This window comes from Rhea americana, unplaced genomic scaffold (genome assembly GCF_003343005.1).
Source record: "Rhea americana isolate MKP2758 unplaced genomic scaffold, rheAme1 scaffold_8, whole genome shotgun sequence".
In the NCBI taxonomy this organism is placed as follows: domain Eukaryota; kingdom Metazoa; phylum Chordata; class Aves; order Rheiformes; family Rheidae; genus Rhea; species Rhea americana.
The window spans coordinates 5,328,695-5,352,695 of NW_028186978.1; the positions used below are offsets into that span (position 1 = coordinate 5,328,695).

Genomic DNA, 24,001 nt, shown 5'->3' on the forward strand with positions numbered 1-24,001 from the left:
AATTCCTGCAAACCGAGGGAAAAAGGGAGAGCGCTGCTCTTCTCTTGTTTTAGTTTGCTGACRGGCGAGTGCACCTTCGTCAGCTGAGCCACCACGGGCTGAGCTTGCTTTCTTCAACTCGGCCGCAGGAGAGGACAGCAGCGTGGGGGCTCTGCGCAAACCTGCAGGAAGCTCGAGGTGCTGTGGTGGGGGAAGGAGGCACGTGTAGGGCAGAGGACAGGGTGAAACGTGTGGAGGGGTTAGTTTAATGAAGTAAGAAGAGAGGAACATTATAGTGGTGGAGGCACAGAAGACGTGAGAGACAAATCCACAGGAAAACAGACTTCGTTAATCTGTTTGCTGTTGGAAGAACTGARCTTAGACTTGAGCCAAGTCTTATTCTGTTCCTCCTATTGCCAGGAGGGTTGCACTRAAGTGGATTTACTGCGCAGTGACGTGAATGCAAAAGTGACATAGGAATGAATGTTGTTACCTTCGCCGATATTTGTGTGTGATCTAAGAGAAGCGATGCTGCCAAGCAGAAAGGAGTCTCTGTCTTGGTGAAAATTTACTGCTGCAGTCCAAGGCTTGTGTTCACTGCCCTGGCTGCGACCACAACGATGCACAGACACTTCAGAGGAGCAGTTGGGAGAAAGGACATTTTTAAAAATGAAAAAAAAAAAAAAAAAAAGGTTTTAGGGGGCACCTCCCCTTATTTTGGAAGGAAAATACCATTCATTTGCATTTTAGTTTGAATGTAAGGCATTTTTCTATTTAAAGAAACTTTTTTTAAAATATAAGAATGTATAAGAATGTATATTGTAGATATAAATGAACGAGGTAACACTGGTCTCCCTTCTTGTTTCCAGAAAGATTTTTATTTAGTTAATATAGCTAGACAAGCGATTACAGCAGTGTTGGTCGTGGTTTTTTGGACCTACTGCTGAAACTGAGAGGAAGAAAATAATAATCTATTTACATGTCAGTAGTTTCATCCATTTTTCAGATGACAGAATTCTTGTTGACTTGAGATTATCATTTACTTTGAAATAGAGTTTTCTTCTGCTTTAAGAGTTAATGTACTCTTCTTTCCATATACTCTACTGTCAATACCATTGTGCTTTGTTTGAAACCCTTACTGTATTTCAAGCCAAACTGGTGAAAAGTTTCAGTCCCCTTGAAAATACATTAATTAATTAAAAATACTCTTCTGCTTTGTTGTACTGAACAAAATTTAAGTACGGAGACGCTGTGCTTGAACAGATGCCCCCTAAAATAAATAGTCTTTTTGATTTTAAAAGAAATCATTAGAACCCTTATTTTCTGCGGGCACCGTAATGTTTCAAGAGTGATGGGAAAGGGCATGTTTTAAAGAGGAATCTGAAAAAAGTGTAGTAGTCACTGACATATCAGATGGAGCACATACAGCAAAAAATCTATCATGAACCAGAACTGATGACTGCAGATTGGAGTTTTAAGATTGCCTAAAGATTTATTTTACCTCTAATGCAGTGAAAGTGAGATTGGGACTAGGTACTTGTGACATAAAAAAAAAGAAAAGAAAAGAAAAAGAAAAAGAAAAGAAAAAAGAAAAGAAAAGAAAAGAGAGAGAGAGAAATACCCCAACCACTTGGGGTAGAATTCTGACCCAACTGAAGCTTTGTCATTGACTTTAATGTGGGATTTCATGCCCTCTACTCCTCTAAAAAGGAAATGAAAATATATAATGAGTCATTCCTATTTCTTATTTCCACAGCTCTGTAAAATCTAAGAAAAATGTGACTAGTCTGTTAGTATTGCTGCTTTGCCATGCATTATATTCCTGTGCATTAAAAATATCATTTACATGAAAGAGGAATAGTGTTGCCGTCGACCTGTCACAGTAAATAACACCTCCCTGGAAGGCTATTGGAGCCAGATTTTTCCTTTCCCCTCCTGAGCTGCCCTGCGCGGTTCTTCCCGTGAGAGCCCTGCTYGTCCTGCAGCATCAGGTCTTTGCTGCTTTTCAGCACTCTGAGACAGGGAAGTCTATGTTTGAGCTCCCGCTGTACCTAGATCAGTGCCCTGTGCAGTATTTTCATCTCTAAAACAGCTTTTGTATAATAAGGCAACAAAACTTAGCAAAATACATTGCTTCTGCCTGCGGCCAAGCTACCCCTTGGGTGCTGCAAGGATAATTTTCTATGATTTATGTTTCTTATCTGCTCATTTGCCAACCTTTTCCAGCTAATTTGGATTCAWTCTTATTACCCTAGTCCTGGTGTATTTTGTGTGATGAACGGGAATTTACCTTCTTTTAATAATTTCCTTTGGAATAAATGTATAAGTAGAAAATGGATTCCAGAAGCAATCTTTCTGACACTTGGTGACATTCTTTACACCAACTGTTCAGTGCTTCTGACCTCCAAGCAAATTTCTCRTCCTCTTTCTTTTTTGTGATTCTGTTTTCTGTTTGGTCTCCTTCCTCGTCCGGTCTGCCTGGTACTATCCTGGCTGCTGAGTTTATTTCACGTTTTCCGTGTTCTGCATGGCGTAAGCGGTTGAGTAACGCTGGTGTGCCCCACTTACACGCAGGGTTGTTGCAGCAACTTCTGTTTCTGCTGCTCTAGGACCAGTCCGTATATCCAGCCTCGCATCTCTGCCTCAGCTCTGTTTTTTTTCCATCAGGCAAGACGTCTTCGTGCAGGGAAGTGGGAGCGGCGGGGAGCGCCCGCGCGAGGCCGGAGCTCCCACCGCGTGCCGGAGGGCTAAAGAGGGCCCGGGGCTGGGGGCTGCCTTCCCCCTCGCTGGGCTGTGCAGCCCTTGCTGCCCGGCCCTGAAGCCCCGCAAGCAGGCCCTTCCCGGGGGCGGGGAAGGCATGTCTTACACAGGGACAAAATTAGACATCGCGAAAACCTGAGCCGCTCTAATCAGGCGGGAAGAGGGTTTCTGTGCCATCCAGGGGAGGAGAAAGGTCATTTTTGAAACGATTGTCAGTATGAAGTCAGAGCCTTTCCGCTCCTGCTGTTCACTTATAGATTCTGGCACAATACCGGGGAAACAAATTACTCTATATTTAGCAGATAGCCTCCCACATTATTMTTCTTATCAGCAGTAGCTTGTCTTACCCCTTGGCAGTAAGTCGAGGATCATTTCCGTGGGATCCCACRGAGTGCTGAGAAGGTGCATGCTCTCCAAAAAGGGAACTACTGGATGCGGTAGAAGAGGGAGCAGACCTTTTGTGAATGCCAGCAATAGCAGGAGGATTAGTGTTTGTGAATTAGTATCAAAAGAAAAATTGCCTCTAAATTGGTTTCCTCCAAGGGAAAAAAACACATTCTCCTAGTTCTTTCATGCCAGAAGAATTATGGAGACATCTTGGCTCCAGGATTCTGCAATTTTTCAAAAAAAATTTTTTTTTTCAATTCCGCAAAATTCACATAGATGTCTTAGTGCTAGGTTTTCCCCTTTAATGCAGTTTTCTTCAAACCCTCTAAACCCTTTGACGCACACTTTTCTGTCAGTTCCCGTGTCCCGTTGGCTAAAGCTAGTGGAAATAAAGCACGTGATGTGTGAAGGAAAGAGCTCTGCCTTAAGAGTATTGGTTTTGATGGAAACAGGTTTTGACCTCAGTTACCTTTGGAAGAGTTTACTGGAAAACAGATAAGCAAACAATTTGTTGAATAACTAATTCCTTTCATTAAATGAGTCAAAGGATTTTATTTAAAAGATATTAAAGGCTTTTGTTGTTGGGAACATTTAGAAGTGCTAGCTGTAGTAAAATATTACCTTGAGTCTTTTTCGCAACAGAAGTGAGTGAAGTTGTTTTCAAACACTCTAGAAACAAACTGAAACTTTGAGTACGTTAAAAGAGGTGTAGATGTAGCACCTTAACCTCGGTCAGTTTGAGAAGGGGAAGCGGTGTGTGACTGTACTTTGTCTGGAGTTGCAGGGCAAAGACATGTACCTTATCCTGGAAAACGACATGCTGAACCTGATCGACCCCATGGATCGCACTGTTCTGCATTCGCAGCCCATCGTGAGCATCAGAGTTTGGGGAGTGGGTCGTGACAACGGCCGGTGAGTCCTCACCCTTCTTGTTTCCTTTGAGCTGGTGCTGTTTATGTGTGCTGGCACCCGGAGATACAGTGATACCCGGTCCAAGTTAGGAATCACTGCTATTCTTTTGATTGAGTAACTGTCCTGGTGGCTATGCTTGTTTTTTCTGATCAATAAATCCTTTTTCTTCTTCTTTTTGCTTTTTTTAATCTCTGCTTTTTTTAGTATGTCACATCCTGTTTTCCTAAATCTKCATGGAGCAGACTTTTCAGGTGGACTCAGCCAAGTCCATGAAACAGCACATGCAACACTGTTTTGTTTCAAATATATAAAGAAATTGTATATAAAACAGTATTTTCAAATAAGACCCRTGGCGTATTTCTTCTCCTAGTTATGTGTCATTCTGCTGGTCAAAGTTAAATGTGGTAGTTATTTTTCACTGACTATATGCATTTGTTTCCACATTCTTGAGAGATTTGATTTGCTTGAGAGAAAACTTATGTTTTTCCTGCATTAGTATTTCTTGAAGATCTTGACAAGGAAGTTTCTTGGAGTGTTCCAGAATAGTGAGATTTTTCTACATCCCCACTGAAATCTGATYGAAAAAGAGCTAAATTTCTGTCTTGGCATGGGGTAAAACCACAAATATATGCTTAAAGGCTTTCCTGAACTGGAACCTTTCATTAGCTTCCGTTCCTAATTGGTCTTCTGATGGTAATATCCTGGTTTTTCCTGTAACCTTGTGGAAACAGGATTGAGAAGGTATTTTATTTAGARTTGGGTTGCAAACTGCTTTCTTGTCCTGTTAAAATTTTTGGCATGTCAAAAGTGTTTCCTTTCACACTAAGCAATTCCAAGATCTTTGGCCAATACCCGTCCTGATGCATTGTGATAAAAATTTTCTTTTCTCTCTGACTTTTGATTAGAAGTTTCATTTTGGGCCTGGAAAATCTTTTCCAGTAAAAGATTTTGTGAAAGTTCTGTATTCCCACAAAAAGTTTCTGGTTACCTCTGGATACGTTTCTAAGAGGAAAAGTGGTAAGTGTTTCTGTGACCTAATTCCATCTTTCTGAATTTTCCAGTTCTGTGAATGGCTGGTATTTCTTTTAGTGTTTTTTATTTTCATTGATTTAGATTTTTGCGAGATTTAAAAGGGCAAATCCACTTAGAAATTATGGGAGGCAAAGAGGTTTTATCTTCTTATGAATAAAACATTAAAGTRCTTTGTTTGCTTGAGAAAATGAGTGCATTGCACATTTCCCTTCAAGTCAGGTTTGTAATAGCTTTCTTTGGTCAGGAAATAGATTATCTTTTGGGGCATCTCAGTGTAATACAGCTGAACAGAATTTAGGAATTACAGACTTCTGGAAGGCAACTTTCCTTTTTCATTACTTTTTTGAAGCATTTACAGTTCTGTTGTCAAGTATTTGTGTTTCTTTGGAAAATAAAATCATTCCATTATGCTTTTTGTAAAATAAAATCGTGGGTCACGTTTCTCCAGGTTGGATATCTGCTTGTCCTAAAGATAAAACTGGTCATAGAAACATCACTGTTGAAATGAGACATTTGAAAACAGTTAAGAGAAATGTGCCTATTGCAGTCATGCAGCACCGAGAATGTCATAAGCTTTGGAGAAACCTCTCCAGGAGTGGGAAGCAATAGCAAATTCTTCTAGATGAGCACAAGGCCCATCAGTAGGCCTGGGGTCGGTGGGAGAGCTTTGTGCCTGTAGAGGTCATTTTGTCTGCACTGACCTAGACAAMAGCAATATTACCAGCCATGGCTTGACAATAGTGTAATATCTAAAAAGCTATATACAAGGAACTCGAAAGAGCGTCCCTGATCCCAAACCTGAACAGTTCTCTGTGCTCTGTCTGGGACCAAAAATAAATTCCAATTCTGTTGAGGTTTCTGCAGAAATCTCACATCTCAATTAAGAARATTTATCAGCTGTGGAGTATGTGGGGGAAAGACACATCCAAGTTAAAAAAAAAAAAAAATAGAGGGGAGTAGGAGAGGAGCAAATCATTCTCCATCTTGGTGGCAAGAGGGAGAAGTTTCCTTTACTGTTTTCCTGAACAGTGGTTTTGTGACATTGTTAATACAGAGAACCAGTGTTAGAGCAAAGAAACTAAATCTTCTCTTGTGTTTCTAACATCTTTAGATCTAACTAAACTAAAAAGTTTCTAACATCAGAAGAGAAGTTCAGAGGAATTTGGCCCTTCTATGTTGAAACAGAACAGTTGTTTCCAGACGAAATGACTTTTCTTGATTGGTTGATGTAAAAACAGTATGAAATAGTTTACTGAAGCTTTAATATATAAACACACARTAAAAAACAACCATAATATCTCACTTGCTGACACAGTAATGTTCTTACTGCATGGAATCTATTTTTTTGCCCCCTAAGTAGTTTGATTTCAGAGCCTTCCTGTTCTTAGCCCTTCGTAAGAATTCTGATAGATGCTTCTACAGAAATTTTGTATCCAATATGACTTTCAGAACTGGAGWGCCTATTCTTCTTGAAATTAAATTTGTTTGACACTTTATCCACCCATTTAAACAAGTAAGATTGCAGAAAAAAATGTGTAGCCATTATTTGTAAGTAAACTTACTGTGTGTACTGTTAACTAGGAAGTAGAAAATCCAAAAGCCAAGCAGAAAGAACAAAGTTACRACCGAGTAGTCAGATTTACAGTGAATTTTGGGCATAGGGAGGTTCAGTGTAGGAAATACGCATTGGAGGGTAGCATGAAGGATGCAGCATTTGCTGAACAAGCACCAACACACAACAAAAAAGCATTTGGTGACAAGAGAACCTGAGCCATGATGGGAGGCTCATCATCTCAGTGGACTGGAGCATTTGTCTTGTTATTTGGGGTGAGGGAAACCATGCGATTGAACTGGCAACTACACGGTACCTGTTTTTCATTATATACATTAACAAGCGGTGTGTGGGTAAAATTAGCTGTTTAGTTGTCAAGTAGGAAACACTAGAGCCTCTCACTGATTGCAATAGCAATTTTCTATGGTTATGATTTTGCCATCAAAAAGGTGAGTGGAATGCATTGTTTCTTTTGTGGATTAATTTTCCAGGAAGTCTGCACAATCTCAGCTTTTAGCATGAAACTCTTCTAGATGTTGTTGCAAATGAATGTGGTCAATGTGCTACATCTTACATTCCAAGAATCTGTATAGTAAAATGCATTCTATTTTTTTGAAAAGAAGTCGTTAAATTCTAAAATATTGTAGAAATTTATATTTGCTCTACACTGAGCTATTATATTTTCTCTGTATTTAGAAGATTTGTGTTTTTTCTATATTGTCTTTATCTTTCTCCATAATGATCTTCCAACTCTCCTTTTTAACTGAATTTTGCTTGTAGGAATTTATTTGGGTAGATTTTGCTTTGGAAGATAAAAAGACTTTCTAATGACACCTGACCAGATGATTTTCTAAGCTATACAGTAATGAAAGATTGATGAAATACAGAGATCTGCTGATGAAAGTTTAATCTGAGGATATGTCTGCTAACTCACCTCAGGCAGAAATGTCTTCCGGGAGACTGTAATAATTCTCTCCATACGTTACACTATTATCTTGACCTCTAGGACTATTTTTTTTAAATACAGTTCTGTCATAAGCAAAGACTTAATCATTTTGTTGACTTAAGCTGTATGGTGATTTTGTGTTTTGAAGGGTAATTTCCCTTGCTTTCAATTAATCACTTGGTAAAGTAGGTTTAACCTTAAAAAAAAAAAAAAAAAAAAAAGCATGCCTTTGTAAAATAGTGAACAGAAACACGTTTCCGCAATGAAAGTTTGTGAATAGGCATGCATGTGTGTGTGTGTATATACACATATATATGTGTACAAAATCAGTTTACTGAGATTCTAAGCTACTATGTTTGATAAGTATATATGCTCATAAAGGGCAAGTAAACATATTGTATATGTCCATCTTTTGGCAGACTTTTTGTATCTTTAGTATGATCTYGTGATTTTTAAGGGTAAAAGCCATTATCCTCTGTTGTTGATAAAGTCTTCCTCTGCTGCTCTACTGAAAACAGAGCTATGACRATTTGTTTAATACTGTTTTCAAATAAGAAAATTCCTAATAATTGTTTAAATAGTTTGATTTCAAGATGAGTGAGGTCGTTGTTGCCTGGAGGATTTGTGGAATCACAGGCATATGGGTGAGTAAGGGTCAGTGCTGCATTTGATTCTTAAAAAGCAGCCCATGACCTGTTTTCTCTGGATTTTAAAAGYATCTTGGAAAATATTAGCCTATTAGAGCTGTGAAAGGGTTGYTCTTTTCACTTGTGAGCTGCATTGCTGTACATTAATCATTCCTTAGTCAGGGTTGGGTCCTGCCTCCCCGCTGAACTGCTGGTGCATGCCCTTTGCTTTCTGAGCAACTTGCTAACAAGGAGGAGAAGAAGGGTAATGGCCCATCAATTTTGCAAAAGAGTTTCTGGTAGCCCATTTCCCTGGATCCTCCTTTATAATCATTATTCTTACATGAATGCAGAGCCCAGCTCAAGTTTTAAAAGCTCTGTGGGGCCTTAACTGCCTGAAAGATCAGTTTGGTCCCCTTTGTTGGTCCCCTCTAACGTGGTGTCTTCATACAGCAGCACTGTATTCCAGCTGAAAAATTCAAAGATTCAGTGCTCCGGAGAGCACTCAAATTTGTGTGGGGTTTTTTTTTTCTGTATGTTTTGTGTATTTTTTGACAGGCTGAGAACTTAGTGCAGTTGCTCTTAGTTTTAAATGGTGGAGAGGCAGATTCTTTGAAATTAGGATTCCTTGATAYTAGGCACTATGAATAGACTGAGTGTGATAGCGTTATGCTTCCTTCTGTGCCCTAATAATACCTGTTTAGGCAGGTTAGGTGTTTCAGCTCCTCTTCTCTGTACATGTCCATTGCCCCGTTCCTTATCTGAACTGCTGCTGGTTTTCTGCCCTAGGTGTCTGGGAATGCAATGAGGCCAGGAACCAGGAAAGAGCTGCTAAGGGGGAGAGGGACTAGATTAAACAGAGTCAACACTCAGAACCAAAGTGGAGACTGAATCTGCCAGAAGAAGAGCAAGGTAGACAGCTAAATGCATATATACCTCCAGTCAAATGGAAATAATACTGTAAGAGCAGAAAATAGAAATAACAAGATGGAAACTGCCAAAATAGAGCTCAGGAGCTGTTGAGACAAGAGTTGAGAAAACTATTGGGGTGGTGAGAGTGAGAAGACAAATGTRTGGAAAGATGAGAAGGAAATGGGGTGAAACGATGGCTCAGATTTTCACAGTATGGGGGACTGAAAATAGTATCCCATCTTGYTGTTCAGGCAGCTAAATAAAAATGGCCTTATTTCAGAGGTGTCTTAACATCTACGCTGTCCATTAACTTCAGCAGGATCCATGTATGTTCAGTGTCTTTGAAAACCAAATGCCTAAATATTGATGTGGAAACCTTTCCCTGGACATTCAGATTCGAAGGTTTGGTCTCRAATGGCAATGATATGGTGAGATGTTTCGGTGTTGAGTGTGTGTCAAGCTAAAGAGGGACAGGGGGGCTGGTGCGGACAGAGCTGTGCTTGCCCGAGGGCTGGTTGGTCAGAGGACAGGCAGTCTGGGAGCTGTGCTGTGCGGCGGCTGTCTGGTTGGGGTGTTGTGCTCCTGAGCTCCTGTGCAGGTCTCCCATACGGACGTGGGATTTTAGGTGGCATCCTTAGCCTTACTTAGACAATTTAGCACTAAGGCAAGGGCGAACAATAGTTTGTATACATCCGTTTAGTGCAAGTATCTTGATGTAACTTTAGTTTCTCRTTCCCCTTTTTAGAAGATACTCTGGTTACAAGCTGGTGGCTGGTTGCCATCAGCCTTCAGTGGTGCGGGGTGGCCGTAGCGCTGCCCTGCTCGGCATCGTGTTCGCGGCCTCTCAGCTTCACCTGCCCTTAGAGGGGAGGGCTGAGAACCGGGCTGCGCTCCGAGCTTGAGGCTTGCTCCGAGCCCGCAAGAAGCTTATCACGCTGTGCGAGATAATGAATAATAAACTTCCTCTTCTGCATTAAGTTGGCATGGTCAAGAAGAGCTGAAAATAAAATAAATTAAAACTGAGTGGCTTTATGCACCTGCTCTTCTGAAAAGATAACACCCTTCAAAGAATGCATAATTATAGCTGAAGTCTTCAAACCCGGAGACACTATTAATCAATATTACCTATTCCCCTAAGTCCTCGTAACCTTGGAGTAAGGACAAAACACACTGTGAGGAATCATGTAAATAGGGGCATAGGTGAGGGATTATACTGGAAGAAAAGGATTTTACTGGCTTTTTTAACCCATATTCCTAGCTACTCTACTTTAATTTTAGAGTAATCTTTTCTTTCTCCTTTTCCCTAACCCAACTGCATCTGAATATCCTTTCCTATGTATTTTAATAGCATTTTCCTCTCTCACTAATAAATAGTTTAGGAAATAGATTAAATTTCCCACTTGTGGCCATGAGGCCTGACATTATTGTTTGTGAATACGGCATATTCTAGGAAGGGGTAATAAATGCAGTCGTGAAGGGGGAAAGGCAATCAAGCTAGCAAAAGAAATGTACATTATTGTTTGTGAATACGGCATATTCTAGGAAGGGGTAATAAATGCAGTCGTGAAGGGGGAAAGGCAATCAAGCTAGCAAAAGAAATGTATTTTCAAACAAACAGAGTTTAGTAGGCAAGAAAACCGTACATGTGTGTTCTTACTTTGATTAATGAAAATGATTTGTTTTAATTTTAGGAGTTAACCTGAAAGACGTGGTAGGCTGAACTGAAAGTTGAGATAGCATCCAAAGTTTTGCACCAGTGCATGTTTTTGTATTGGTAGTAGCCTAAATTGTGTCCATGCAGCATGCCTGTATCCTTTCTGCTTAAGTCCACCAACAGGATTAAAAATGAATATGTGTAAGAGACTCTTACTTTTTACAGATGAGGCCAGTGAGCAGTTTAAGTGCCTGCAGAGGAGATGCCTAGGGATAATGTTGGCCCTGGAGCTATAGATATGTGGTAACCTTTAAAAGGTGTAAAAATGCAGAAAAAGCAGCTTAGAAGCACAGTAGAAGCAGTAGCTAGTAGCATAGGAAAAATAGAGAAAAGTCTTATGGAGCAAGGGGCTTGAGACAAATCTGGAACAGGAAAATTAAAAGATTTGTGTGGGAAAGGGGAAGGGAACAGAGATGTCCATAAAGGAGAGAGTGGAGAACTGAGGAAAGTGGTGTGACATTAGCTGGTGAATAAATGAGAGGGATGGCAGAGGGCTGCCCTTCTTATTAGAAAAAACAGCAGGCAGCCGTTAGAAAAGTGTCACTTGCCGTACCAGTGGCCGAGTGTGGCCATGAATCACCTTAACAGAACCCCTTTTAAATGTTTTATTATAGAATATTTTTAGCATTCTTTGTACAAGCATTATTTTGTACAAATAAAGGAAAATATTGCATATAATTTGGGAATTATGTCTAGCATTATATCCAGATTGCATTCCTGTATTTCTTCTTCAACTCAGTGGCGAAACAGCAGTGCAAGTRATGCAAAAGGCAGCTGCTCTCCTGCCCCATAGCTGTGAACAGAAAACACCCCAGCTCCCCGTCTCCCTGCAGGCTTTCTGCCTGCTTTCAAGACCCAGTTAGAGACTTTGGTTTTAAGTGATGATGAATGGTAGCTTAAAATTGCCTTATTTGCTTTGCCTTGTCCTSGGCTGGTACCTTTCCACAGACGTACTGACGAAACCTGGCGTCCTCCTGCCAAAACCYAACCAAGTTCATTTATAAATAAGGTGGGCACCTGAGGACCTTCTGAGGAGGAAAGAGGCTTTAGAGAGCATGGGCCCCTGGAGAACAGAGTGGGGTTTTAAGAAACATCGTGCTAAGAAGTCTTACAAGCCTCGTGCTGGCTGAAACGTTCAGCACGGCTCCTTGCTGCCTGGCTAATCGTACGTTTGCGTGAGCAGCAACAGAGTTTCCCGTCATAGGATGAGGGACTCAGAAATACCAGCCTTTTGTAGGGGGTGTTTGCTATGCTCGTTGTTCCCTCCTGTAGTCAAAAGATTTGACTTCCTTAAAAAATGGTCTCTGTACCAGTCGTGTCATTTCTGAAAACGTAATTCAGAGGAGAAGGTTCCCTGTGCAGTGGAAAGGGTTTAGCTCCGTTACCTCTGCGTTACGCTAGCCGGGACGTTCCCGGCTTGTTAATACAACAAATTAAAAAGCAAAAAGGCAGCCAGAAAATGGTCTGTCTCCAGTTTTACTTCCTATCCAAACAGTTCCTGCTGGTGCTACACTGGTGTGTTAGGGGTAGATGAGTGTTTCTCTGTGTGCCTTCACTATGTCAATATTTATATCAGCTTGCATAAATAAGTTTTAAGTTTGCAAGTGAGTGTTAAACTCCTGATGTCAAGGGAAGCTGTGAAATGCCTCAGTATTTGTAGACCACCATACGGAATTTGGCATACACTGCAATAAAATACTCTCCAAATTTTGTCCTGTGTTTTCTCTCTGACCATTGTCACAAACTTGATGGAGCAGCACTGGTTTAATAAGTGGAATATGCCTCTAAATAAAAGCGGATGTTCTTGCTATCAGCATATCATTTCAATTATTTAAATGTCACCTCTGCCTCAGGACTCCTTTCCATGTTTGCTACTAGCTGATTGCAATTCAAATATTTATATGCRGTACATCTTTATGTAAATATAGCGTATACTGTCTTATCCACTACATGTATTTAGGAAACATTTACACTTTGAGCATATAATTCTGAGGATAATATGTTGGCCTGTTTCCTAATATTGCCTCCACCARGGAAAAGGGCCTTTGTTTGTCAGGGGAATTCAGCACAAGTTGCCCTCTGGCAGTGGAGGTTGATTCCCTCATAAAGTCTCTTTGATGTTTGTAGATTGATTAGCAGAAACTTAAACATTAATTTGAGTAAATGAAAATGATATTTTTTTTTCAATAGAGAATTCAAATGTCTTAAACGTTCAGGGTTTTTTGGAACTGATTGACTTGTTTTTGTACTTAGTTACTGTGTCACGTGAACATCAGTATTTTTGGAAGAACATTATATTTAATGGCACTGAAAAATCTGTGTGCATTATATCTCATGATATTGGACTGTTTCACACAGATGCTGTTCATCTTAATGTCATAAAGTACGTTCAATTTATAACCTGAACGATGCATTAAACGTAGAACTCAATCATCTCTGTAAAATATTTCAGTATTTTATGGCGTGAAGTTCCCCTCTCACCACCTTGCTTAGTTTCCTAGCTAGCTGGACACACACCTGCATGCTCCTGAGTGTGGCCATCCTGCTGTTCTTACTGCATTTAACAAAGATGAAATAAATGATTTTTTTTTCCACTTCAGCCTTCCACCTGTGAAATTGAGCTTGGCTGTGTTCTGGGATGTATGCTATCGACTCATAGCAGTGTTTGGGATGATGCTGTGTTTGTCAAGAAGGAATGTTAAGAGGAATTATAGGAAATAATTTTTCGGYAGTCAGACTGGAAGGGACTGCCTGGGTCCTTATGGCCTGTCYCCTGCAATTGCAGACAATCTCGTAACAGTTTAAGGTCCTGCTTTTTTGGCAAGCTAGTAACAGGTCTTGGTCAGTTTGCTAAGATRTTTTGAGTTGCTTTTGCTTTGTAGTCATGTATTGTCAGTCTTTCTGTGATTAAGAATTTTAATTTCTGACAGTTCCTTTTGGTATTGTCTGAAGAATCGAAATAAATTCTACCTGTATATCTGCAAAAAATGTCTGTAGGAGTATCCTAAAAAGTACTCAAATCCACTAAAAACCAGATGCACTAAGAGTTTTTTTTTTTTTTTTTTGCATGGTTTTTATTTTATTAGGAAAATTGCGTCTCATCTCTGGTTTTGCTCAACTACCAGCAGAAGCGTAATGATATGAATTAAACAAAGCAAACTGAGCAATTGCTCATACCCGCTGTTTGTTTATGAAGTGCGTACATGGCTTCAAGGGTCTTGGTTTAACAAACAGACAAAGCCCTTCTGGGATGTTGCCAACCCAAGCAGTCATAAATGGTATTCATTTCATCACTTCTGTGCCTTTAGGATTTGAGATAATATTCCAAACTTTGCTCATCATCCATGGATGCTGAAAGCTTATTGTATAGTGTGTATGGAGAGTCTCAAATCCCTGTCKGAATCCAGGATTTAAACTTTATGAAACATTCCTTCACTCTTCTCTCACCTTCTCTCCCCTCTTTTTGAAAATAATGTGAAAATTCAGATAAATGAATCTTCGTGAGAAGRTTGACAGTGCTGTTGCTGCTGGATGACTTCTGATGGGAGTGAATAGAAAGAATGTACAAGAATAAGACATTAGCTCTGCCTTATTTGCAGGTTAGATTTTCAGCCTTGTATTAAAACAATATTCTTGCAAATCTTCTGAAGATATGCCAAGACCTCMAAAAAATGTTAGAATGAGTAATCTGAGAGAATATTCAGATTGAGGGTAGGTGGTAAACTTCTAGGTTGTTGAAGACTAAACAAAACTACCGTGCTTTACAGACTACCTTTTTGTCTCATGGGAATCTTAAAATGTTTTGGTTCAGAAAAGAACGATTGCTTCAGAATAACAAAAAACAGAGAAAACTTAGGAATTGCTTGTTTCCCTTCTTGTACAGCAGAAAGGAGCTTTGAATGCAGCAGCAGCARTAGTTGGGATACAAATCTTGCTTCTGTTTCTCTTCAATGTAGGACCGATCTACAAGTGTGGGCCAGTAGCTGAGCTGTGCCAAGGTGTCTTGATGGAGTACGGTTACTGAGGCTAACTTCTTGTCCACCTGCACAAATGCATTTGTGGTTTCACAGCACAAATTTGTCACTGTAATGTCACTTTTTTCTTAGGCAAACTGAAAAAACTGCAACCTCAAACCAAATTCCTTATCCATTAACTCATTTTTTTCCTTAAAATTTGCTAGCTCTGCAGTCCTAGGGTTCATTCCTTGAACATGCCCAGGACAGCCACATCGTGATTATGAGTATTTACCTTTCTTCAGTCCACCCGCAGCTGTGCTGGTGTTACCAAAGCTGCTTGTGATGGGGGAGTTGGTATTTTGCTTTGAGGTAAATCAGCTTCCAGCCATGGAAGAGGAATATTTGCTCACTTTAGGGAGAATGTGGTCCCACTCCAGTGTAGAGAATATATGCTCATTTCTTCTTCTTCTTTTTTTTCTTTATTTTCTTTCTTTGTTTCAAAACTTGAGATACTGATGATTTTTCCTCAAAACCCAGCTGAAGAAAGAAGAGTTTTGCATGAGTTTCGTTTTTCATCTGCGAGTTCAGCAGACAGGTATAGATAGCTGCTATCTGCCATATGAAGGGGCGCACCACGCTTCCATGGAGAGTTTAATTTGCAGTCAGTGAATACTGCTGCCCCRTCCACGTTCCTTTTCTCCCCTAGCCACATCTGCTCTGGTGGGATGTGTGGTCCCACAGCCACTACCCTGAAAAAGCAACAAATAAACATCCCTCCCCACCACCACCGCCAAAGTGAGTTTTAAGCCGGATGCATTTTCTGATACAGTTCATGGTGTAACCCCAAAAACGGCAGTGCCAGCGTAAGGCATTGGGGCCACATCCAGTGGCTGTGCACCTTTCAGCCACGGTGAACTACAGTATTACTACTACTGTAACCCAGCTTTTCAGTCTTAGGTCTGTTTTTTTTCTTTTTTATTGTTAAGATGACTGCCATTTCACTTTGTTTTCCTTTCTCTTTCAGTAACTAGGATCACCAATGGCACTGAAATGCTAGGCATTTCATTTAAAAAAAAAAAAAAGAGAGAGAGAGAGAGATTTTTTTTTCCCCTAATTCTAATCTATTGTAAATTTATAGAGATATTCTTATTTATAACTATTTATAATCACTGATTTCCCCTTCCCCTAAAGTTTTTTTTTTTTTTTTTTTTTTTAATCAAAACGGGATTCTTTTCAGTGGAGCTGTCTTTAGTTCCTTATGTTGGAACTGGTCTCGTGTACATACTGGCTTTGCTAATGGGGCTTTATTTTTTTCCCACTGCTTGTTGTCAAAAGAAACACTGCTTAAAATCTTGAAGCTTGAAATGTAGCTTTAATTATGCTTATTGCTACAGATTTTCAAAGGTCTGTTTAATTTCTGTTCTTGTATASAAGAGGGGTTTGAGGTGAGTGGTTCTCTCACACAAACTGTTTCAGCATATTAAAACTGCAAAGTTTGGCTTCTCTCCTCTGAAGCCGTTTCAGTTGGTGTCTAATATTATTCTCATGAGCGCTGTCCCTGGGCCAGCTGGAAAACTATCATATCCTGTTGTATCCTAGTTGTTGAGAATGGAAGAGAACAGCAATGGAGGGGGTAGTTGTCATAGTTATCAGATTAATTTTGTCTTCATTTGCAAGTTAAAACAAGTTATGTTAAATGCATATTGAAACTTGGATTATAAGTGCAGTACGTGATCTTACAATATTTAACCAGTTCTAGATGCTGTTTTGCTTGTTCGTAAAAATGCCACATTCTTTCCCCCCGGATAAGTCCTGTCCTTGTGTCAAGACTTCAGAGAACTGGTTTGTTTACTTCGTGCAAAAATTATTATATAGCCTTGAATCCTTGTTAGCGTTGTGTGTCCAGCACACCCAAGAAAGGAAATTGGATCCGTTTCTCCTAGGCAGCATCAACAGATTTGTTTGTTAAATTCCAGCCTGTCGCTCCTGTGGAAACTGGTGGAAGTCTTTCAGGATTGCAGAGGTTGTCACTCAAGCTTAACTCCTCCTGCCAAGCCTTGTTGATGATGTGCAGGAAAGGAAGAACCTCGCTGGGCTTTTGGGGTGTATTTGGGCTGTGAACAAACATCCTGCTCCGAATGCAACCRTGCTGCTGGAGGAAGCGACTGCCAGCAAAACCATCTTTAACTGCTTTCCGCCTTCTCGCATCCGCCAGTGGAAATCCTCTGGGGAGTGTTCCCCACCCCTCTTTCACTGAAATTACGTTCAGGTTGTTTAAAGAGCATGGCTGGTGGGTGTTGGAAGTCTCAGSTCATTTTCCTTGGAGAAGGCAGGGTATGACCCCCAGGCAGCTCCGCTGGCACGTTCAGGGGAGTGAGCCCTGCGACATGCAGGGAGACAACCCGTGTCCTCGTGCCGTCACCGCGGTGCCTAGGAGCCGGCACTTCTCCGGTCCTCCCCCAACGCCCGGCGGTGCGACGTGTAACGCAGCGAGCTGCCGTCCGGTGCCGGAGAGCTCTGCCCTCCTGCRGGCACGCGCCTGTAGCTTTGGGGGCACCTGCCGTGGAGGTTGGCACCCCCTTCTCCGCCTGACAGCTGGCACGAGAGTGCGCCTGGGTGCATGGTGGAGCGTCCCCTTGTTGCGGCTGAGCACATCCGATGGGGCCCTGCAGAAAGAGAATAAAAACTGGAGCTCCAGGACCTTGTTTTTCCTGTCACCTTTAGAGCCAAGCAATCCCTGTAAATTAGATTTATTGTTACTGTGTGTGTTAGTTCTGGAAAATCAAATTATTTGGCGTGTTTGTTTTTACAGCTCAAGGATAAATCTCACTGCTAGCATAAGCAAGTGTAATTTTGTTGAAGTAAATGCAATTGTACTTCTGTCTGAATTCTTGGATTTAGCAGTAAATCTTTGCTGCCTTTAAAGAGACTTTTTTTTTTCCTCTGTTGCGTTCAGTTTAGTGTCATGCTGTGAAAGTATTGCACAGGCTTTGCAAAATTACCCGCAACCAAAGGCGGGGAGAAGTCCCTGCACACTCCAGCTTTCCCCAAAAGATGCCTTCTGTCGCAGCAGATTAGTCTTGGAAGTTTACAGGATTGAAATTTAATGCCTACTGGTTAAAGGAGAAGGAGGAGGGCCTCTTTTGTGGGTCAGAGTGGAAGGAGCACAGAAATGGTAAAAAATAGTGGGAGCAGAGGGAAGGACACCCCCCCACACACCCCTGGCAGAGCGGTGCCTTTCGGGGGAAGCCCGCGCCGCTCGCAGCTGGGTCGGGCGAACACAGGCGTGCACAGTCCGGGAGCAGAGTGGGAGCTGACATGATGCGCTTCAACGCGATGCARAATGAATGAGCTGCTGTTCTCGGGGGCATCCAGCCCCCGTCGCTGAAGTGCAAGTACGCGGCTGGGTCGAGCGGGCTTTGCATCGCCCGCTGCCTAGGCACACGCCGGCGGAGAGCGGGACCAGGCAGAGCGTCGAGGTGCGTGTTTGCAGCTGACGTGCTTGGCATTAAATTCCTGTTTGCTGCAATCAAGAGGTAAGAAACTTAAAAAGGGACAGCCAAAAGCCTCAGCACGCACACGCGCGCACGCACGCACACACACACACACACACACACACGCCAGCCTCGCAGACAACACTCTCGTGCTAGTGGTAGTAGCCTTTGTCTCTAGCTGTATTTTCAAAGCTACGGTCCATTAGGCTAAAGCTCCTGTGTGGATGCCTGCAAGGCAAATTACAGCGCCTGGTGTGACAAAGGCAAGTCAGCCCGCTTTTCTCCGAGAGCTGACRCTTAACAACCTTCGGCGAGCACTGTAGCAGAAACGTTGGGCTGCGTGCTAAGCGGTGAGTGTTGGATGCTTTTCTCCTTCTCCTTTATCCCTTCAAATGTTGCTCCTTTGAGCAGTAAACTAACCAATGGATCGTGATGTTTAATAGGTTCGGTGGTCTGTGTTCAGTTCAAAATGATGTGTTCCTAAACTAGCTGCAATTACCGGCTGCATATTGACTTGCCTGATGTTGTAGCACATGAACATAATTAATCCTAATAATGCTATGTTAAAGGGGAAAACGATGTTACCATTATGAATCACAGAAAATTCATTTACTGAAAAAGAAGAAACCTGTGTTTTTTTTCTCCAAATGTGTGGTGCCTATACAATTATTTTTGTCTAATTTCTACCTAACCTTTAGCTAGCTAGCTGGTCTTCTTCTTGCAGTACATACTTGACAATGGAATTTTTTCATTTGAAATCTTTGTAAAGCTCCAAAAGAAGTAAGCATATGTTAGAGGCAGAAGAAGTGTTACACTGTGTGCAGGGATGCCCGCATGTAAAAGTGTATGAAGTGAGATGGTTAATGGCTCTTTTGACAGAAGAGGAAACTTCATGATTTAAATGTAATATATTGCCTTGAGGTCTCTGTGCTCACTTAATCCTATCTGTATTCATAAAGAATTTGCAGCAGAAGAAATTTCATTGATTTGTTAATTGATATATAGCTTTGAATCCTCATTGTGTTGGGTGCAGAGGGGACGGAAGAGAGACCAGGAATTAATCTTCTTCTTTAAACTCAGCAGCTTCATTCTTAAATTAGGTTTCCCACATGTTACRGAACCTCATTGCTCTCCCTATTCTGTGTACTAATTTTTGCTTTCTAAAAGGATACTAAACCTTGGTGAGACTTGATCTGCATCAGTAAAGTGTACAAAATGGTTCATGTCTTAAAACTATGGCTTTAGTTATGTTTTTTGTAGCTGTTGCCTCACAGTTAATTAATAGCAAGTMGTGAGTGAGGAAAAGAATATTATTTAGCACTGGAGCATTTCTCAGAAATATGTGTTTGTTTGCTTGTTTGTTTTGGTAAGGAGTTAGCAGAGAGAAAAACAGTGTGATTTTTATTATGCAATATCAATTGATTTTTTTTAAAAAAAGAGTACAAGTTAGTTTCCCCTTTTACAGCATTGAATGTATATATAAAAATAAAATTACCCTAGCAATGAAGATATTTCAAACACTGATCAGTTGAAATATGGATAAAGATCAAGTAAATTGTGTGAAGTAGTATTTAAATAATTCAGATGTGTGTCTGCAGAATGGTGTTCCATGGTGTTTTTGGAGGGTTATCGTCTGTTGAGGTGTCTTGTTTAGCAAGGTTTTTTGGTTCACCGTATGGAGTTTTCGCCGTTTCATGACATGGGGTAAAAGTCCATATTAGTGTGGACAAAATTGTGATCTCGTTGATACTAGAGTGTTARCATTGATTCAGCTGCTCTGCACAGAGTGCAGAGCTTGTCCCACTATAGTTTAATATAGGTTGAGATGTCAMTATTCTCTGGATGAAGTTAATTTTTTTGGGGTGGAGAGGGGGAGGAGTGTTTTGATGTGATACAAAGGACGTGTCTTCTTTCTATAAGAGGTTTCYGCACTGATATGTTAAAATATCTCTGAGTGAATTACTAGTTCTTAAAAAATTAAAGTAGAAGATCTCATACCTAACTGATCCAGCTGAAACTGTGCTCTAGTGATTTGGGGAAAAGATGGTCTGCCATTCTTAGYTGTTTTCATGCTGCCTTATTCATCTACGTATTTTTTTCCCCTACCAAGCCAAACATACCAGGGCTTAATGTGAGGCAGTGGGCGAGTGATGCTTGTTATTAAAGACCTCCCCCCGTGCCGGCTCGCGTCAGGAGAGGAGGTGCCTCGGGTGGCCGCGTGCTGCCGGGAGCTGGAGCACCTGCTTTCCTCCGAGGTCTTCCGTTCGATCCCTGTAATTCAGCAAGTACAGATGAGGGAAGCCCTAAAGACATTTTAAAGTAACATTATCTTGTTGTGCTGTTCTTGYGGAGAGGACTTCAGAAACAGCAAGAACCAGCTTGTCTGTCAGATACCAATATGACGTCTGGCACCCAAATTACCCTTGCAACTTAGTGATTTGGAGTCTCTGGTCTTAAGAATAGAAATCAGTCCTTAAAAAATGTGGGTTCATATAACATGTCAGGCTGCCTATTTTCCTTCTTTTAAAAATAGAATCCGACTATGTTGTAACAATCTTTGTAATATCTGATTAGCAACAGAAGGCGCGATCAAGCCATCAATTTTTAAGCAGAAGTCGTCTTCGCTACCGATGGAGAATTGCTTAAAAATTGATGGCACAATCTGGCCCACACTGAACAGAGATTTCCAGAGTAAGAGTGCTAGCTGTGCATCGGCTCAGCCTCAGCACTGCTGGCAAAAAGGCCCAGACGCACAAGGCCACGGTCTGCTGGAACAGTCTGGTACCAGTTGGAAGGAAAAGGTTTAAGAGCTATAAATAAATAAATAAATAAAAAGGTTAAAAAGYTACAAAACCTTTAAAAATTTTTTAAAAGCCCTAATAAACCACAACCATTTTCTTTTCAGTGAAAGCAAATATATTTTGCTAATGGCATACATAAGTGAAGGACCTAATCCTTCTCCAAGCAACAAGGAGACTTCCAAATGCCCAGAAAGGAAGGTTATTTCCTTTATTTGTTCATGTTATGTTGTTAAGGTGTAAATGCATTTTACATAAACATTTTGCTGCATTAAGTGCTACTACACATTGTAATTGCAGACTAGAAAACCAGAGCAGGGCCTCTTCTGTGCCTCAGAGACTAGATCTGGACAAGTACCTATAACTGTAGTAAAAATGCTTGTGCCATGCATCATTACATTTAATCAAGTAAAATGCATTTGAAAATAAAATCTCCRGTAATTGAAAGCAAAGAAATTTCAGTTGGTTGTTATCTCTCAGAAAATGAGATAGCTAAAGCTAAGTGAGTTGTATAAAAATGTTTAAAGACTGTGGGRGTGGAAGGACACCCCTCTGTACTTGCGAAGGGCTAGGTGACAGATGGCAAGCTAACTTTTTTTGATCTACCCCCAACAGAAATTTGTGGAAATTCCAGTCAGCCAAATTCCAGGGGAAGCTACRCAAACAAAGAGTTGTAAAGTTAACGTCCTTGCCCTTTTGGTTTAATGTGTCAGTCACAGAAATGAGCAGACTGGATTTAAGTTCACCCTGCAAGGTAAAGGGGAGCAGACTCCTGGTGTCCTCGCGTGCACCTGTGCAGGGAGGTGCCTCGCTAAAGCATCAGCAGAGCATGGGAAAACTCCTTTCATTCCTAAGTAACTTACTAGGGGTACCAACAAAACCAAAAACCAAAAGGTTTTTTCAGTGTGGTTTATTCTCTGTAGCGTTATAGTCTTGCATTGCCCCTGCTTTGCTGAAGTAGGAGACATAGGAGTGCTGGTTGTRGAATATTGAGAGTCAAAGACCTCTGTCATGGGGGCACTGGGAGGGGCTGGCCCAGGGCACTGGGGCTGCCGGGGTGCGTGGGCATGCTGSTTCACCTCAGCTGGCCTCCCGTTGCCCACCTGTGCTTGCCATTGAGCTGTCTGTGTAAGCATACAGTTCCCACGTTGGTCTGTTCACAACCCATCTCCCTCCTGTGAGTTCAAATTTAGTTGATGCATTTCTAAATTACATCAGAGCCATTCCTGGTTGACTGATTTGGGGTTTTTTGTTGTTGTTGTTTCCTTCAGCTCTCCAAGGACAGAGATTGCACAACCTCTTTGGGTATCTGTCTCAGGGTTTACCCACTTTCATGGCAAAGAAATTTGGTTTTGCTCTTTTTTAAAACCTTCCCACAAAGTAATGGAAGACGATAATTAGATCCTTTCCCAGTTACCTTGTTTCCAGGCTAAGCAAACTCAGCTCCTTCAGCCTCCCCTCATGTGGCATATGTTGTTCCCCTGCCTGTTTTGGTGGCCTTCCATTGGACTTGCCCCAATTTGACAATCTTTCTTGTACTCATGGGCCCAAAACAGAAATCCAGATGTGGCCTTATGCGTGGTATGTGGAAGATGMTTTTGGGGGGATGCCACTGAACCTCTGGATTTATTGACATCCCTATAAAACTAGCCTAACATTTAGGCTTGTAGAGTGGATGTTGTATATCAGTAATCAGCCCCCTGGCTGAAAGTGACTTGCACATCTCTCTGATGTGCAAAATCCAGGAGYGGGAGGACAGATTTGAGGTAGGAAGGAAGGGGAAATTGTCTTCTAGTCAGTCACTTTCATGTTTTGTGAGTGATCTCTCCTGCAAGGTGGTGTCCTGTCRGTAGTACCGTTCTCTGCAACAGTTTTGCTCCCACAGCATCCCTGGGACTGGTACAAGTTGTCTTCTGCTAGCCTGAAGCTCAGGGCTGGGCGAGAGAAGGCATGGTAAAGGGGGGGTCAGCAGAGAAGCAGGCACCCTCAGCAGCAGTGTAGTATGCTAGCTTAGAAGATACTAATCAGAAAATAGTCTGGAATGAGTGGACCTGGCAGAAGTGGTGGGGAGAAGGTTGTCACCTTCTTCACAACCTTCTTCACAAGGAGGAAGCATCTCCTCGGGGCTCTCTCTGGAAAGAGTGCTCTTTTCTCACATGTCTGCAGACTGAAAGGTTGCAGTCTTTTCCTTCGAGGGCTTAGCTTTTTCCGCTCAGAAATGAATCTCAAATTCTGCGTAACAACCCTGACACAATTTTCTRGGTATCCTCTTCCCACATTATTGGCAAGCTGTAGCTTGACCTCTTTTAACTCAATCAGCTTGGAAAAGCATATATAGCCTGCTATCCTGAAGAACTTGCACAGCTGCTCTTAGGGCTTTTCTGGCACTTAGAGGCATCAGAAAGATCTGCCATTTGGACTGCAACTTTAGGTGACTTTTTTGGTTCAGTTTAAAGGTAAGCTATTAAACCATATTTGAGCTGTCAGAATGTGAGGGGAATACAGGCAAATACTCTCCTGTGCGAAATTAATTCCTAAACTGCAAGACACTTTATGAGGAGACACTGGACTAATTTGGAAGCTGTAGTTAACTGAGTGGAAGCAGGATGCAGACCCACCTGATCTGTCTGTACCCCGCAGAATCGGAGTTACATGGCCGAAGCCCCATTTGTTCCTTGCTCCCTAGGGAAGTCCAGCAATCTAGGTGTCTTTTTTTTTCCTAAAATTTCTGAATTTCCTTCTATGTTTTTTTTTTCTTTCTGTGTGTTTGCACCTGCAGTGTTGCAACATGTAGTGTTTCAGCAGTTCTTAAGGTCTTGCATTAGGATCTGTATCAGTCAAGCTTTGGGGTTTTTTTGATTAATTTAATTTAGGGATAGTTAAGGAGGTTGAGTGKTTTTTTTTTTCCCCTTTAAACAGTCTAGGTACCAAAA

The 24,001-nt window shown here is 41.4% G+C and overlaps 1 protein-coding gene across 11 annotated transcripts in view; it reads left to right on the forward strand.

The window, feature by feature from the left end:
* Positions 1 to 24,001, forward strand: part of APBB2 (amyloid beta precursor protein binding family B member 2) — a 153,148-nt gene that overhangs the window by 106,142 nt on the left and 23,005 nt on the right. For all 11 annotated transcript variants that reach the window (XM_085322697.1, XM_085322701.1, XM_085322699.1 and 8 more), the window contains one exon: positions 3,911 to 4,038. In XM_085322697.1, the coding sequence (XP_085178823.1) occupies positions 3,911 to 4,038 (128 nt within the window). The remainder of the gene's footprint in view (positions 1 to 3,910; positions 4,039 to 24,001) is intronic.